The sequence below is a fragment of the Felis catus genome, chromosome D2 (assembly GCF_018350175.1).
Source record: "Felis catus isolate Fca126 chromosome D2, F.catus_Fca126_mat1.0, whole genome shotgun sequence".
Lineage (NCBI taxonomy): Eukaryota > Metazoa > Chordata > Mammalia > Carnivora > Felidae > Felis > Felis catus.
Window position 1 is genome coordinate 44,104,561 of NC_058378.1, and position 16,465 is coordinate 44,121,025.

Genomic DNA, 16,465 nt, shown 5'->3' on the forward strand with positions numbered 1-16,465 from the left:
GGAAGCACAGCAAATGGGTCAGGGACCTTAGGACTGGAAGCACACAGTGGCAGAGTGTCTTATGGTCCCCAATCACCAGAAGAAAACATCTCAGGCCTGGAATTGGGAACTTCCAATCTAGCCTGAGGAGGCTAATTCTTCCCCAGTCAGCCCAGCCCAGAAGCACTGACCTGGGAAATCCTTCAGGAGCTTCTCCAGCAACAAATGGCCCAGCCTATGAAATGCTTCCCTTCCACATCAGCCTGAGTCTCTGGTGACCCATCATGAGACACCTGGGCAGTTGGGCAGTCACCAACAGAGGTGATTCCACCACTACAGGTGCCCAATCCACTAGGCCTCATTGTCTCCATAGGTCTGAGAATCCCCATCTCACTGACAGTCACCAGGTAGCATTAACAGGGTGAATCCTGCCATAATCAGGGCTCAGCCAGGGAAGTGCCCTCTATTCCCCAGAGGCAGGGTGATCTGACCACAAATGCCCAGGCTTGGGAAGTGGTCTTCACCTTCATAGGCCAGAGACTCCCTTCCTTTAACAAGAGGTAGCAAGTGACCCATCCTAGAGAAAACGCATTCACTCTCTCAGGAAGCCCAAAGAGGGAACAACAGAAACCCCCGAAGCACCAGATAAACTAAGCCAACCAAAATAACATCAGCTCTTAAAATTAAGTAGTCATTGGAAACACAGCAGACAAAAGTAGGACAGACTTATGTGCTAAAACTAAAGAGGGTAACTCCCTACTAAAATAAAAGATTTAAATAGAACACAGCCTCCTAAGAAAATTACCACAATGTTCGGAATACAGTAAAAAAAAAAAAAAAAAATTACCCATCATACCAAGAACCAGCCAAATATCAATTTGGATGAGAAAAGACAACCAACCAATGTTAAGACCAAGATGATCAGATGTTTGAATTATCTGATAAGGATTTTAAAGGTCACCATAAAAATGTTGCAACATGCAATTACAAAGTCTTTTGAAACAAATGGAAAAAAAAGTAGAAAATCTCAGTAAAGGGAGTATAAAACAGAACAAAATGGAAGTCATGCAACTGAAAAAATACAATAACAAAAATTTAAAAACTCACTGGGTGGAATCAATCATAGAATTTAAATGGCAGGATATAGAATTGGCAACTGGAGAACAGAGCAACGAAATTTATCCAACATGAGTGGCAGAGAGAAAATAGACTGAAAAAGAGATGAATAGGACCTCAGCTAGGGACTTGAGGGACAAAAGACCTAACCTTCATTCCACTGAAATCCTGGAAGGAGAAAAACAAAAAGAGAAAGAAAGAGTATTGTTAGCAATTTCCTGAATTTCATGAAAGACATATAAACCTACAGCCTCAAGAACATAGGAATGCAAACAGGATAAATTCAAAGAAATCCACATCAAGACACCTCATAAGAAGACTTCTGAAAATCAAAGATGAAAAAAAATCTTTAAAGCATCTGGAGAGAAACTATCTAGAAGAAAACCAATTTCAATGACAGTGCATTCTCCTCTGAAACCATGGAGACTAGTAGAAAATGGTACAACACTTCTCCACGTATCACTTCTCCAGATGAAAAATAAGAACTCTCAACCACAAATTCTGTATCTGGCAAAACTATCCTTCAGGGATGAAGAAGAAATAAAGACATGATCATATGAAGGAAACTAAAAGAATGTGCGGCTAGCAGACCCTTAAGATTGCCAAAGGACATTTATTAAACAAAAAGGAAAGGATAAAATAATTCTTGGAGCATCAGAAATACAAAAATAACAGCAAAAAGAGCAGAAATGAGTATATACATACCACAGACCGTCCTCTTCCTAAGTTTTATAAACCATATTTGATGATTAAAACATAAATTATAACACCCTCTGCTACTCAAGACAATGATATTTGAAAGTGAAGAAGGGAGAAGGGATGTAAATGAAAGGAAGATTTCCAGACATCACTTGAAATGACAAAATGCTGATATGAGTAGACTGTCACATGCGCGTGTGCACACATGTACAAATGAAACTGAGAAAGTCTGAAACTGAATCAGATTCATGAACTGTATCAATGTCAATATCATGGTTGCTTTGCTGTACATGAGTATCACAAGATGTTACCACTGGGAGAAACTTAATAAAGGGTACACTTGATCTCTATATTTCTCTATATTATTTCTTATAATTGAATGCTAATTATGTTAATCTCAAAATAAAAGTTGAATTTAAAGAAGAATATTCTGAGAAGAATGAGAAATCAGAAGGTACCAAACTTTCCAAATATTGGAACATATTATAAAATATGAACATATTATAAAATAATAATAACCCAAACAGCAAGGTATAGGATTGATATAGAAAAAGAAAAATCATAAACAGCATCCAAAAGGGAAAAAAATCTACATGATTTACTATATTTACAGGAAAAAGGAAAAATATAAATTTTATAATTATCTTAGTAGATGTAAAAGAGCCTTTGACTGAATTAATACCCCTTTCTTTTTTTTTAATTTTTTAACGTTTATTCATTTTTTCATAGAGAGAGACAGAGGGTGAGTGGGGGAGGGGCAGAGAGAGAGGGAGACACAGAATCTGAAACAGGCTCCAGGCTCCGAACTGACAGCACAGAGCACGACGCGGGGCTCGAACTCATGGACCATGAGATCATGACCTGAGCTGAAGTCGGGCGCCCAACCAACTGAGCCAACCAGGTGCCCCTTAATACTCCTTTCTTGATAAAACTGTTAGCAAACCAGAAACTCAGGGGAATTTTCTCAATCTTAAAACAAACACCTACTAAAAATGTGCAGCAAATATAATGTAAAATTGTGCATTATAAAAAGCTGTCCTCTGAGACCAAGAACAGGATAAGAATGCCCACTATGCCTACATTTATTCAACTTGAATTAAAGACCCTAAGTAGTGTGATAAGGTAACAGGAAGGAATAAGGCTATAAAAATGGGAAAGAAAAAATAAAATTCTCATTTTTCATATATGATGTGACTATGTATACACAAAATCTTAAGAATCTATAAGTAAACTATTGGAATAAATCAGTGAATACTTCACTAGAAGCAAGTTTAATATACAAAACCAATATTTCTATATACACACAACAAACAAGTAAAAAAATAAGTTTGATTATATACTATCTACAATACAATCACAAATATTAATATGGGGTGGGGATCAAACAAAAATTATTCAAGATCTCTATAATACAAAACTACAAAACTTTCCTGAGGGAAATTAAAAATCTAAATAAATTGAGGGGTATAGTATGTTCACGAACTGGATCACTCACTCAATATTTGTAAGATGTTAACTCTCTAAGGTGATCCAGAGTCCATGCAATCTCACTGAAAATCCCAGATTTTTGTGGGGTGCCTGGGTGGCTCAGTTGACTGAGCATCCAACTCTTGACTTTGGCCCATGTCATGATCTTATGGTTTGTGAGACTGAGCCCTGCATCAGGCTGACATTATTTTTTTAATATATCTTGCCTCCAAAACACACCATACACAGAGACTGATTCCAGATGTAATGGAGATACAAAGGAGAAGTGTAAAACAAAACATTTAGAAGAAATATAGGATGACAGCTTCATGTTCTTAAATAGGTATACATCTTTTAAACAGCACACCAAATGTAGTAAACAAATAGGGAAAAAAATAGTCAACTAGATAAATGAAAACACATTAAAATTCAGAATTTCTGTTCATTAAAAGATGTCATTAAGAGCATTAAAGAGGCAAGGCACAGCATGTGAGAAAACAATTCCAATACATATAAAGGACAACATATCTAGTTCACCTACAAATCACTAAGAAAAAGGCTGAAAACCAAGTTTTTTAAAAAAATGCATGAAAGACCTGAACAGGCATCTCACAAAGGAGATCTCAGAATGACCAATAAACACTTGAAAAGAAGCTCAACATCATTAATCATCATGGAAATGAAGTAACCCCAGTGAGAAACCATTACCTACCCAGCAGAATGGCTAACATGTGAAGGACTAACAATCCAAGTTAGTTCACTGAGGGTGAGTGAAGGACAGATGACGCTCTTAGGAAAAACCCATAGGTATGTAAGCCGGTAACAAGCATTTTAGAAAAGTGTTTAGCAGTATTTGTTAATCACACACATACTTTCTGACCTAGTAATTCCATGCTCAGGTATATATACCCAACAGAAAGACATATATAATGCATCTAAAGACAAAACCATGCACCTAAGAATGTATGTTCCCCAAAAACATGCATCTAAGAATATTTAAAGTGGGATTGTTGGTAATAGAAAAATCTGGAAACAGCTCAAGTGCCTTCAACTACAGAATAAAGTATGAAATAGTCACAAAAGGTATATTATACATCAATATATATTAATTATGTCTTTTTATTTTCTGTGTTTCTGATGCTTTGCTATCCAGGGTCCTGCTAATCCTTAGAGAGACGGCCCCTTCTAGGACTAGCCAATTCCCAGTGACAGTAAATGACTCTCTTGCAGGGGTGCCTTTCATAGGCAAACTAACCAATCCAGAGCCTGTCTCACCACCCCCGACCACCTGCTTTATGGGGCATTTTCACTCTGGGCTACTATTCCTTTGCCCTCATCCTAGGGTGAAATAGCAGACAACTCAGAGCAGCCCCTACATCCCAGAGCCTGTTGAAACTAATGTCATTTCAAACCCAATACTGACTCTGCTTACCCTGTCTCACTATTCCTGCAAAAATCACCATAAAGGCTCTTGTCCACATTTTCCCCCACGCCCTTTGCCTCCTGACTGACTCTGGCACTTCCCTTTATAGCCCTGTGTGGTGTGACATTTGGCCACCTCCAGGGAACTGTTAACAAACTATCGTTTCAACGGTAGGCATCTCCTGATCTGGTGTCCTCACCATACTTGATTAACAATAAAACCTACATTAAAATTTTTTTTTAATGTTTATTCATTTTCGAGAGACAGAGACAGAGTGTGAATGGGAGAGGGGCAGAGAGAGAGGGAGACACAGAATCTGAAGCAGGCTCCAGGCTCCGAGCTGTCAGCACAGAGCCTGATGCGGGGCTCGAACTCATGAACTGTGAGATCATGACCTGAGCTGAAGTCAGATATTTAACCGACTGAGCCACTCAGGTGCCCCAAAACCTACATTTTAAAATACAGTAAGAATGAATAAACTAAAAGTACATACAATAATAATAATGAAACTCACAAACGTGACATTGAGCAAAAGAAGGCAGTTACAAAAGAGTACGGAGTGTGTGCATTAGATGTCAATAGTATTTCCGCTGGTGGGTGTAGTGACAAGAAGGAGGCACAAGGGTTATGCTGTAGTCACTGACGATGTTCTGTTTCTTGACGGGGATGTAGACATGCATGAGCATGTTCACTTTTTGAAAACACACTGTGATTTACTCATGATTTAGGCACTTTGCTATACGAGTGTTACATGTCAGTTTACATTAGGAAAACGACTAAGATTCAGCCACAATTATATTCAGAATAAAATAGAATGCATTCCAAAACAGGAAAGAACAAATTATCTGATACCTCATGGAATAAGTTCAAAAATCAACAATAAGACAAACACTAGGCAGCAGGGAGACGCGAAGAAAAACAAATCAATTAATTAGAGAAACATAAAATACAACAAAATTGATTAAACAAATTAGACCTAGTTCTTTGAAAAAGATCAATAAAGAAATTCTGTCTAGTCTAACCAAGAAATAAAGGGAGACAACACAAATACACAACAGTAGCAATGAAAACAGAAATATTTCAACATATAGATACTTTCTAAATTATTGCAAATATTATACAGAGCTTTAGTAATGAATTTGAAAACACCAGTGTTATACAAGATTTTCTGTAAAGTAGACTACTAAAAATTACTCAAAGAAATGTAGAAATCAGGAAAGAGAATTTCCAAAACATCAGAGTAATAGCTCTAAGACCAACAACCAGCCCAGGTAACTTTAGGAGTTAAATGTTTTCCAACTTTACAGAGCTCTGTCCCTCTAAGTGCAAAAGAGTGAACGATTCTCTACCCATGTTATGCAGGGAGTACAAGCCTAACACGAGTTGAACACAAGCATCTGAGAGGGAAACTATAGGCCAATGTCACACATCCATGTAGGTGGAAAATCTCAACAGCAATAACAAAAAAGCAAAACCATCACTGTATAAAAATGGGTAGCCAGGCTCAACTCCTGGGAGAGGTTTCCTCATTTATAAAAAGGAAACAACACACACAAAAAAATGACCCTCTTCTTCCACTTGCTACTGTCTCTCTGGGTATGACAGCTGGAACTACCACAGCCATCCTGAAATTATGAAGAGAGCTCAGACTACACCCTGGGGACAGACAAGTAGAAAGATGAAAAAGACCCAAGCCTTTGATCTGGGCACAGAACGTCTGCCTTGGCCAACTCTGGAGCTACCCTAGCACCAGGCCTCTTTTCATGTGAGATAATAAGTCTTCCTTATTGTTTAATCCACAGGAGATGAGCATTCTGTTACCTGCAGACAAGTGCATTCTAAAAGTATACAAAGATTAATTATATTGAACCTGAGAGGGGAAAAAAGGGAGAAAAGAGTCTAAGAATGTTTTAAAAGTCAATGGTGAGATATGGCAAACTTAGCAGAGCACATGATAAATGTGATGTTCAAGTCAATAGGGAAAGGAAGGATTCCTGAATAGTAGGAACCAATACTGAATAACGTAAAAGTTAGGTCATCACATCACAATTTATCCCAAATCAATCCCAAGTAGATGGCAGATTACACGGAAATAAAATCAAACCGTAAAAATACTAGAAGAAAGTATGGGTGAATAGTATCTACTCTGTGAATTGGGTACGACTTTCTAAAAAATACAAATACATAAACTGTTAAGTGTCTCTATGTGAAATTATTTTCTTCAGAGGCAAACAGTTAATGGGAAGAAAATATTTGACACAAATAACTATCAATTCCCTTCTGAAAGACTGGTTATAGGAACTGACAAGAAAAACGTCATCCCCAATATAAAAGAACAAAGGATCTAAGGTGTAATTTACAAAATATGAAATACAACTGACCAATGACTATATTTTTAAGTGCACAGTTCCACAAGAAATGGAAATTTATCAACATTATTTTTACATGCTGCTATCAAATTGGCAAAAATGTTTAATATATCACTCAATGTTTTAAGCATAGGATCCAACAGAAACTTCCATATACTACTAGTGGATGTAAAAATTATTAAATCTTTCTATAATCAATTTGAAAATAGGTATCAACTATATAAAGAACTTTAAAAAATTATTGTCCTTGGTTTGGTAATGCCCCTCCTTAAGAAGTAGAAGGACATAAATATAGATGCAATAAAATTGCATATATTTTGGAAGTCCATTTCAACATTATTCCATAGTATTATGATATAAATGCCTAAACATTCACCATATAGGAAGACAAAATAAGTGATGGCTCCTTGTAAGCTGAGAAATGTGTTTCCATTAAAAATCATAGTAAAGAAGAGTGAAAGCAATGAGAAAATGCTTCCAATATAGCATGAAGTGGGAAAGTCAGGATATAAAATGTATGTACAATAAACAGCAATTTGATCAATATACATATCACTTTCTCTATCGCTATGAACAGAGCAAGGGAAAAAAAGAAAAAAGAAGGCAAAAGCACCAGAAATGCTAACAGTATTTATTCCTCGATTCAGAGATCATGGCTGACTTTTATATTCTTCTTTTCATTTATCTGTATTTTCTAATCATTCTACCCTAAATGAGCATGTATTGATGCTATCTTCAAAATGAAGTGATACATGTACTTAAAATGAAATACTTAATTGTATCTTTTCCTTATCCCTTTACTCGGATCAAGCTGCAGGGTTTGTTTTGGTTCTCAGCTCTATCAAAAGTGGTTCTGCACAAGGGTTCGGAACGGTTGACATTTTACTCGGGAAATATGCTGCAAGAATGCTAATCCATGACGAGACTGAAGTTTATTTCTCTTCTGTGACTCACTGTGCACAGCTGGGAGCCTCTATCAGAGCAGCTTCATAGACACACTGCACAATACTCTGGCTGGATTCTCCCAGCCCCACCACTGCCCATCTCTCTTTCCTCACTGCTCAATCTACGACGTAGCTCCTGGTACCAGCTGCTGGAGCCGCCAGGTAAAGGATTCCACCTGTGCTTTAAGAGGCAGTCTCTACTTCATCACTAGAGCTATCCTGTCTACTGGCTGCTGCCTCTTCCACCTGGGCTCACTGCTTAGAACTTCTGAACCCTGAGAATGTGGGACGATTTGTTAACACAGTGTGGCAGACCTGGGCAAGAATGTTAATGATGCATGTTCAAACCCCTGGAGGGCTGGGGTCCTAAGGCATGGCGATCACTACATGATGAGCAATTATGACTCTGAATTATCAGCAGTCACGGACCTTCCCAGGGACATGATATCAAGGAGGGCATTTGATTCCTGTCCAAAGCCAGCTTTCATGAAGAATGGAAATTGACAGAGAAAACGGAAGAAGCATCTTAAACTGGTTAAAGGAGAATGAAGGCCTCCTAGTTCCTCGGGTAATTACTGGAATGAGGAGGCTGAGCCAAAGGCGTTGGTGGAACTTCAGCAGGCTCTAGACCAACAGGAAAGGGCTCTGAGGCCCTAATGCTGGCTCTGGAGGTGGTGGGTAGGGTGGGATGACAGGAGGATGGGGTGGAAAGTAGAGTGAGGGGGTCATGGAACCGCATAGTCCTGAGTTCAGAAAAAATGCCCCAGGTCCTCTGCTACAATCACCCTCAGGTAATCTGCCCTCCAGCCCCAGCACAGTCACATGATTGCTGGTGCTACATAACTGAGTCTTTCCAGTCTCTGGGCCTCAGTTTCCCAAGAGGAGCTGCTCAAAAAACCACAGAGATACTGGGGATGGGAAAGATGGTGCAGGGGAGCTCAGGGTCCCCTACCCCAATTCCCTATCTATGGCAACCACTCCATGTCTGCTTCTACAACTATTTAATGTATTTGGGTTCCAAGAAGATTCTGCTGGAACAGATTTTCTAGGACTAAAGTAAAGCTTGAAAACACTGGACTAAATTCTTTCTCAGTCTCTTGGCTCTCTGTCACAAAGAACAGAAACAGCCCGTTCTCTCTCATCACACCAGAGTATTCTTTGTCCTGGAATGCCAACACATAGAGCAAACTCATAGGCTTTCCTGATGCTTTCTGCCTACCTTCCCACCCTCCTGGCCAAGGAGACAGGCCAGCCTCCACGAAACCAGTGAATCAGGTGGACAGCGCCCATGGGAAATGACGTTCAAAGGGCCTTCGGGCATCTGGCAGTTTCCCTAGGGTGTCACTGCAGCAGGGACTCTTGTGTTAGTGGAAGGAAATGTGTCTCCCACATCAGTATCATTGGGATGGAAAAGGGTGGAGATCCTCAGCAATCATGTCACAGAAAAATGTTTCTGCAAGGCTGTAGCTTGTGTCATACTTGTGGGAAAAAAAGACACCCACGTTTTCCTTCTTCCTTTAATCACACCAAAACAGTTCTAAAAACAAAATTTCATCAGAGGCCAAGTTCCCAGCACACTCTCCCTCATGGTCTTTATATAAGGAGTGGATATCTGGTCCCATACATGGAAGGGGGAACGGTCAGTGCCGGTCACACAGAGCCCTCCTCCTGTCTCTGGCCTCAGGCTTTGGGTATAGCCCAGGGAGCTTCAAGGTGGAAGGCCACGTTCTTTTTTTTTTTTTTTAAGTTCATTTATTTTGAGAGAGACAGAGACAACATGAGTGGAGGAGGGGCAGAGAGCGAGGGAAAGAGAGATGCCAAGCAGGCTCCACACTGTCTGCACAGAGTCCGACATAGGGCTTGATCCCATGAACCGTGGGAGTATGACCCAAACCGAGACCAAGAGTCGGATGCTTAACCAACTGAGCCACTCAGGCACCCCATGGAAGGCCATGTTCTAAGCCTGCCTAGAAGTGTCTGCTCTTTTGGGGTCTGGGATAGAATGCTCGGAGATGGGGTGTGGCCCCACCTGCCAGAAGCTGATGGCCCACGCCACACAGGAGAGTACTCACTGCCCAGCGCTGCATCAGGGTCATTATACCAACTGACCCCCTGATTCGACCAGGAGACCTGTATTATCTGCACCTCCCATCTGAGAAAATGAAGGTTCAGAGAAGGGAAGTGGCTGCAAAAACTCAGGAGAAGCAGATCCAGGAGTGACACAAAGGCCCCCAAGTCAGTGAGACAACATATGCGTAAGGCACCTATGTTCACAGTAGGTGTTCAATGGTCCCTGCTCTGTTCCCTCCGTCCTGTGCTAAACAACTTTCCATACCCCAACCTTTGGTAACTTCCTGACAGGTGGTTTCCCACGATCCCACCCAGTTCATGTCATAAGCTAAGGACATTTGCCTGAGTAAGCCTGTGGGACTCTCCTTTGCAGATTTCTGTCTGAACAAAGAGAAAGCCAAGTAGAAACTGTGGAGCTCTGATAGTAACAAGCATGCACCTCCAGGTAAAATGCCAGGCCAAGTCCTATGGGAGCCTGACGTGACTTTCCAGCAAAGTCTGCTCCCCATGGGGTTGCTTGGTGATCACCCATGCCAGACAGCTCCAAGCCGAACACAGAGATGATTGATATTTTGCCGGGAGTTACACAGCAGGCTCGTGACATAGACCTTTGATTTTGCCATCCAGCACTCCCTCAACAAGAACGCACTTCCTGGATGAGATAATTTAATTAGTATTTGTCCAGCACCCTGCAGCGAAAGGCAATCACCTACCCCTTCCATCCTCTGAAGGGGCTGAGTAATCCACAGTCTCTTGATGCCATTTAATCTAAAACGTCTGGGTGACTCACCCTCCCTGAGATTTCCCTCCAGAGTATTTACCTTAAGAAAACATTCATTTGTTCCCTAATTTAAACAATTCCTCTTGGTTTAAATCTTAAAGAAGCTACTTGGTTTTTGTTTTTGTGCCCGTGTTTGTTTGTTTGCTACAGTTATTTTTAAAGTTATATATACATATGTGTATTTATATATACCTATATACTTGTATATACATATATACATATAGGTATACATATATAATTAAGATATATTTATTATAATAACAGCTTACAGAATATATAAGATATAGAATTTGTATAAATATAAGTAGAGAGAGAGAATAGAATATATACATATATTGAGATAAGCACCATTTTTGCAGAAAACCCCTGACCCTGCTCTAACATGACGGCATCTAGCAGTCAGCCCAATTGGCTCCTGTAACCATTCTGAATTGGGTGTGGCCAAAGAGATGCGGTTGAGGGGGGCTCCTCAGAGGTGCCCCTGCTTCCTTAGAATGAATGATCTCTGCCTTTGTGTGTTTCAGGATCCTAACCCTCAAATCTGCTCTCCACCCTAAACTTTACTTTTAGGTCACACCAATTTCCCAGCCCTACCCTTCACAGCTCTGTCTTCTACCAGGAACCATAGCCCAGAGCTGCCTTCAAATGCTGCCCTAAGCCTAAGCACTCTGCCCCAGTCCCCTTGCCTTGCTTCATCCTGAAACCTCCCAGACCTTGTTTGAATGCACCCTGGGCCTGAATAACAAACATTTGCTATGGTAAATCCCATTCCCCGCTTTCCAGATAACTTCTCCTTAGCAGAGATAAGCTGCCAGGCAGACAGATAACAACTGGGATATGCAGTTATTAAGGTCAGATTTTAAAATGACAAAAGGATACGTTTTAAAATAAAGCCCACTTGAAAATCAGCTTCCCTTCCAACTCAATTACATTCAGGCCTCCTGCTCTCCGAAGCTCCTTAGACTGAGAGATTCCAGCTCCCATTGGCTTCGGGGTTATTGGAGGAGAGTTGCCATGGCAACATGGAAGGCCCAGACACCTGAAACAGGAAGTGGAGGACACAGGTGCCTCTGGGTCTCTCAGGCACCTGGAGCTGCCAGTGTGGCCCTATGAGGCAGGGGCCCCCACAGTCAATGTTCCCACCTACTGTGGGACCTTGTTGAAGCTAAGCTAAAAGAAGGGTGATGGGGGCAGCAAGGGAGCCAGCAGGCAGGGCCTGAGTGTCTCCAGCCTCTCAGGACCACGGGGATGAAGGCACGTATGGTAGCAGATGTGAATAGTCGCTTCAGCAGGTAGCTACACTCTTCAAGACCGTGTTGTAACAGAGTGACTAAAAGGGCTCCCCGATGCTGGTTTCTCCTCACCAGGTGGAAGTCCTAACACAAGCCAACTTCTGTTGCCATCATGAATGACCCAGACCAATGCTGACCACCCATCCCTGGCCCCAACCAAGCCTCACAGCTTTGGGCATCCCTAGTAGACATCACAAGCCACCCCTGATGCCCTTGACATTGCACATCACACCTTGGTCCTCCAGGGTTATCACACCATAGTAGCCAACTCACTTTACGATGGCACAAACAAACCTCTGAGCTCAAAAATATCATCAAACCATGTTTGTCACTGTTGCACCATGACCAATTATTGAACCTCTTATTATTTAAATGACCAACCTATGACTCCACTCTCTGTCATAAGATGGGCTGAAACCCCCCAACTCCCACATCACATATGGACCCCCAGCCATCCCAGTCTCTTGGTGGTGACGACCATCCTCAGCATGTCCTCTAGCCCTTACACCCACCACCATTCCATACATGTATCCTTCTACCTGCTCCTCAAAGAGCACAGCCAAAGAATCCCCTCACCCAGATTCTCAATATCCCAACAGCACGTTAGCCTTTCCTGCCCCTCCACCACCCCCAGCTAATGCTGGAGGCCAGGCTAGAGGGCTCATTGCCAAGGGTTTATCCTGCCCTGAAGAGAGCTCACTATGCCCTATTCATCTGTTGGGCACTAATTAGTAGAGATGTCCTCCTTTCAAGTGTATAGAAATATATGTGTGTGTGACTACATAAGCCTGTGCCTGAGTGTATGCCAACTAGTTAATGGCCCAACAAACACTGGGCCTTCTATGAGGACCATTCCTAGGAGTGCATCTAAGCCAGCTGGGTGACCTGGCCCTGGGCAGCCAGCCACAGGCCTTTACCTGCAACCCCATCATCAGCCCCACACTGGCTCACAATGACCACATCTGAAGTTCTTGGATAACTGTTCCAATACCTTTCTTGCTACATTGACTTCTTGGTCCTAATACCTACCAGACTCTTGACTTCACAAGCCTCCCCTTAACTTTGGGGTTCCAACTCTGAGGAAAGGCTACCTTCCTCACCCCCAAGTCTTCAGCCCTGAAAATCTCCCATAGGAGGAGAGAGAAAAAGGCAAAGTATCACCAGAAAGAGACCTCAGGCCAGACACTTGCATTAGCACCAAATAAAGTAGCCTAACCCCACCCTGAGCTATGTGGCTTGTCTGCCTCTCCCATCTCCCTCCACTGGGCTCCACTGCTCCCTGCTTCCCACACTCCTCGTGGCTCATTTTTCTGTTCTTAGATCTGGGGGGGAACCGGCCGTAACAGCAGACTCCTGCCTCAGCCACAGTTACACCTGTCCCTGCGGTTGGGCTAATTTTGGCCACTCTGGGGAAAATACATTATCCCTTCCAGCCTCAGCCTAGGCCTGCATGGTTGGCCATCCAGGGCCAAGCAGTGAGACCAGGTGGTGCCAGGGGCCCTGCTGTACTCAGAGACTGTATTAGCAGAACTTCCTGGCTGAAAACTACTCTTAGCCTTCTCCACACTGTGCCCCATAAACACCAGCATCAATGGCAGCAGCATCAGAGAGAGACGGGAAGAGGGGATTTTTGTGCTGGTTAACACCTGCTCAGAACACAGAACCAGTGACCCAGCCACAGGAGGAGAGGGAGAAGGGTGCCCTGATGCTTACCTTCCGCATGTCTTTGCCAAAGGTCTCACTATAGGTTGTGCCGAGGATTTCAAACTGGACGTAGGGATTCGAGCTGTCCTCCCGAAACTCCATCACCCCTGTGAGGCCAGTGATGTGGCCCTGCAGGAGAGAAGGAAAACCCATTGAGGAAAATATGGATGGAAGGGATAGAGTCCCAAAGACAAAGAAGGGAAGGAAGTAGTCACCAAGAAGGGGACAATCAAGATCTTGAGGAAGCACCAGACAGGCTATAAATGAGGACCGGGCTGCTAGCAGTCCTATAGCCGCAGAGCAAGATTGACACTTCCTAGACCGCTGCTCACAGGGGAAATCCCTAAGGCTTGCATGTGATATTCAGGTGGTCAGTATGATTAGAGCACATGCTCTGTGCCACATATCGTGCTTGCTATAAAGGTCAAAAAGTGACAGTTCTGTCTCCACCCTCCTGGAGCTCACAGTCTTCCCGTGCATCCTGCTCCATGGGTCACCTTAGCCTGAGCCAAAAGAAAAGTCAAAGGTCAACAGAGCCTTTGGGCAGCAAAGCATGAGCACTAAAGGCCAACACCAGCTCAAGTCCTGGCTTTGCCACCTGTGTCACCTTGGTCAAGCCATCTCCCATCATCTCCAGCCTGAAGTTAATTAGATCCACATCACAGGGCCTGCAAGGGCCGAAGGATAAAATGTGTACAAAGCACAGTGTCTGGCACAGACTGTCTGTGGTGGGTGTGCAAGTCCTGCCCCCTTCTCAGGCCATTCAGTGGGTTCTGTAGAAGCAGGTGGCAGAGGGGCTGAGGGAGCCTATGGCAAACCCCCTCTCCCTTCAACCCACCCCCTCCCTAGGGTGGCGGTTCCACCAGCCTTGTTCTCCCATAGACCATGAGCTGGGAGAGTCCCAGATCCTGAGCTGGCCAAGGAGGGGCCCCAGCTCTGGCTCAGGCTGCAATAGATTCAACCAACACCGGAATACGTTCACTGCTATTGACAGTGCACACAATTTATTGTGACTACAATTCCTAGCACTATAGATTTCCCTAAATGCTCTTTTGAAGCCTCTGAAAGCCAATTCACTCTAACAAGTCTTCTATGGATTACCCAATTCACTTCAAATTCAGCCTTCCAACTTGGTGTCGTGCCTGAGTGTGTGCAACAGGTCATAAATGCAGAACACATGTGCACACACACGAACACACACAAGCTAAAGTCTTAGCGATCAGCACGTGTACTGCATACTGAGACAGCCTCTTATGAATAGTGGCCACCTGCATGGTAGGGTATCTGGCTCACCGGAGCTGGGCAGTTGCCTCCATTTGTTGCTTAAGCAACTCTAAAGTCCAATCTCCTTGTAGAAAACAGAGAAAACAATAATAATAAATCTATGAAGCCCAACTCACCAGCCCTAAATGCTGGGAAAGGAAGAGTGGCAAGGAGGGAGGTCTGTGGGGGGCCTGCAGGGACAACCACACAAAGAGCTCAGTTTCAGACCACCTGCTCAAGGGTGTGTGTGTGTCTGTGTGTGTGTGTGTGTGTGTGTGTGTGTCTGTGTGTATCTGTGTGTGTCTGCACACATGTGCATGCAAGGAAGGACCTGTCTTCAGCCTTAGCCCAATGGGTGTCCCCTTACACACACCTTTTTGATCGTGTCCAGCATGGACCTTCCTCCATTCCATGGCTTGGTGGACTTGCGTATACAGTTCAGGCTCGCCATGCTATGCCACTTCCGGTCCTCCAGCTTCCGGTGGAAGGCATTGGCCAGCATCAGGACACTGTCATACAGGTAGAGATTGGAGATCTGCAAACACAAAGGCGGTGAAACCCTTTCCACTGATGCATTTTCAGAGAAGGGGAGCAGCAGAGGCCTTGGGTGATCCAGGATGCCAACACTAACAAGTGGTGCCAGTATCTATACCACAATCCTCTAGCTTTTAGTTGTTCATTCAAAAACCTTGGGGCACCTGGGTGGCTCAGTTGGTTAAGCGACCAACTTTGGTTCAGGTCATGATCTCGCAGTTTGTGAGTTCGAGCCCCACGTCGGGCTCTGTGCTGACAGCTCAGAGCCTGGAGCCTGCTTCTGATTCTGTGTCTCCCTCTCTCTCTGTCCCTCTCCCATTCACACTCTGTCTCTGTCTCAAAAATAAATAAATGTTAAAAAAAATTTTTAAACAAAAAAAACAAAAACCTGGCCAGGCACTGGAGTCTTAAGCAGAATAAGAACTAGCCCTGACTCAGGAACTAGAGTGGGAAGTGGATCTGTACATCATGAGAACCAGCATGGTCATCACCATGGTTGAGACTTGCACCCAGGCTTTGTGCAAGACTGGAATGGGGCATCCTGCTCACATAACACAGGATGGAGGGAAGGATAGACAGAAAGCTTGGTCTAGAAGGATTAGTAGGATAAAGGGTAGAGAGCATTACAGGGAGGCAGAATTATGCAAAGGCATGAAGGTACAAAGGAGTGGGGTCAGGTAGGGCAGGGTCCACCAGCAGTGATCAGATATGAAAGATTTTAGACTTTGTGGACCTTATAGTCTCTTTTGCAATGCTCAGCTCTGCTCTTACTACAGAAAAGCAACCAAAGACATTATGTAACAAAGGATGTGCCAATAAATCTT

At 43.2% G+C, this 16,465-nt stretch overlaps 1 protein-coding gene across 4 annotated transcripts in view; it reads right to left on the reverse strand.

Annotated features, from left to right (window-relative positions):
- Positions 1–16,465, reverse strand: part of GRID1 (glutamate ionotropic receptor delta type subunit 1) — a 698,930-nt gene that overhangs the window by 198,750 nt on the left and 483,715 nt on the right. For all 4 annotated transcript variants that reach the window (XM_045040238.1, XM_023240627.2, XM_045040236.1 and 1 more), the window contains 2 exons: positions 15,481–15,642; positions 13,854–13,973 (listed from right to left, as the gene is read on the reverse strand). In XM_045040238.1, coding sequence (XP_044896173.1) covers positions 13,854–13,973; positions 15,481–15,642 — 282 coding nt within the window. The remainder of the gene's footprint in view (positions 1–13,853; positions 13,974–15,480; positions 15,643–16,465) is intronic.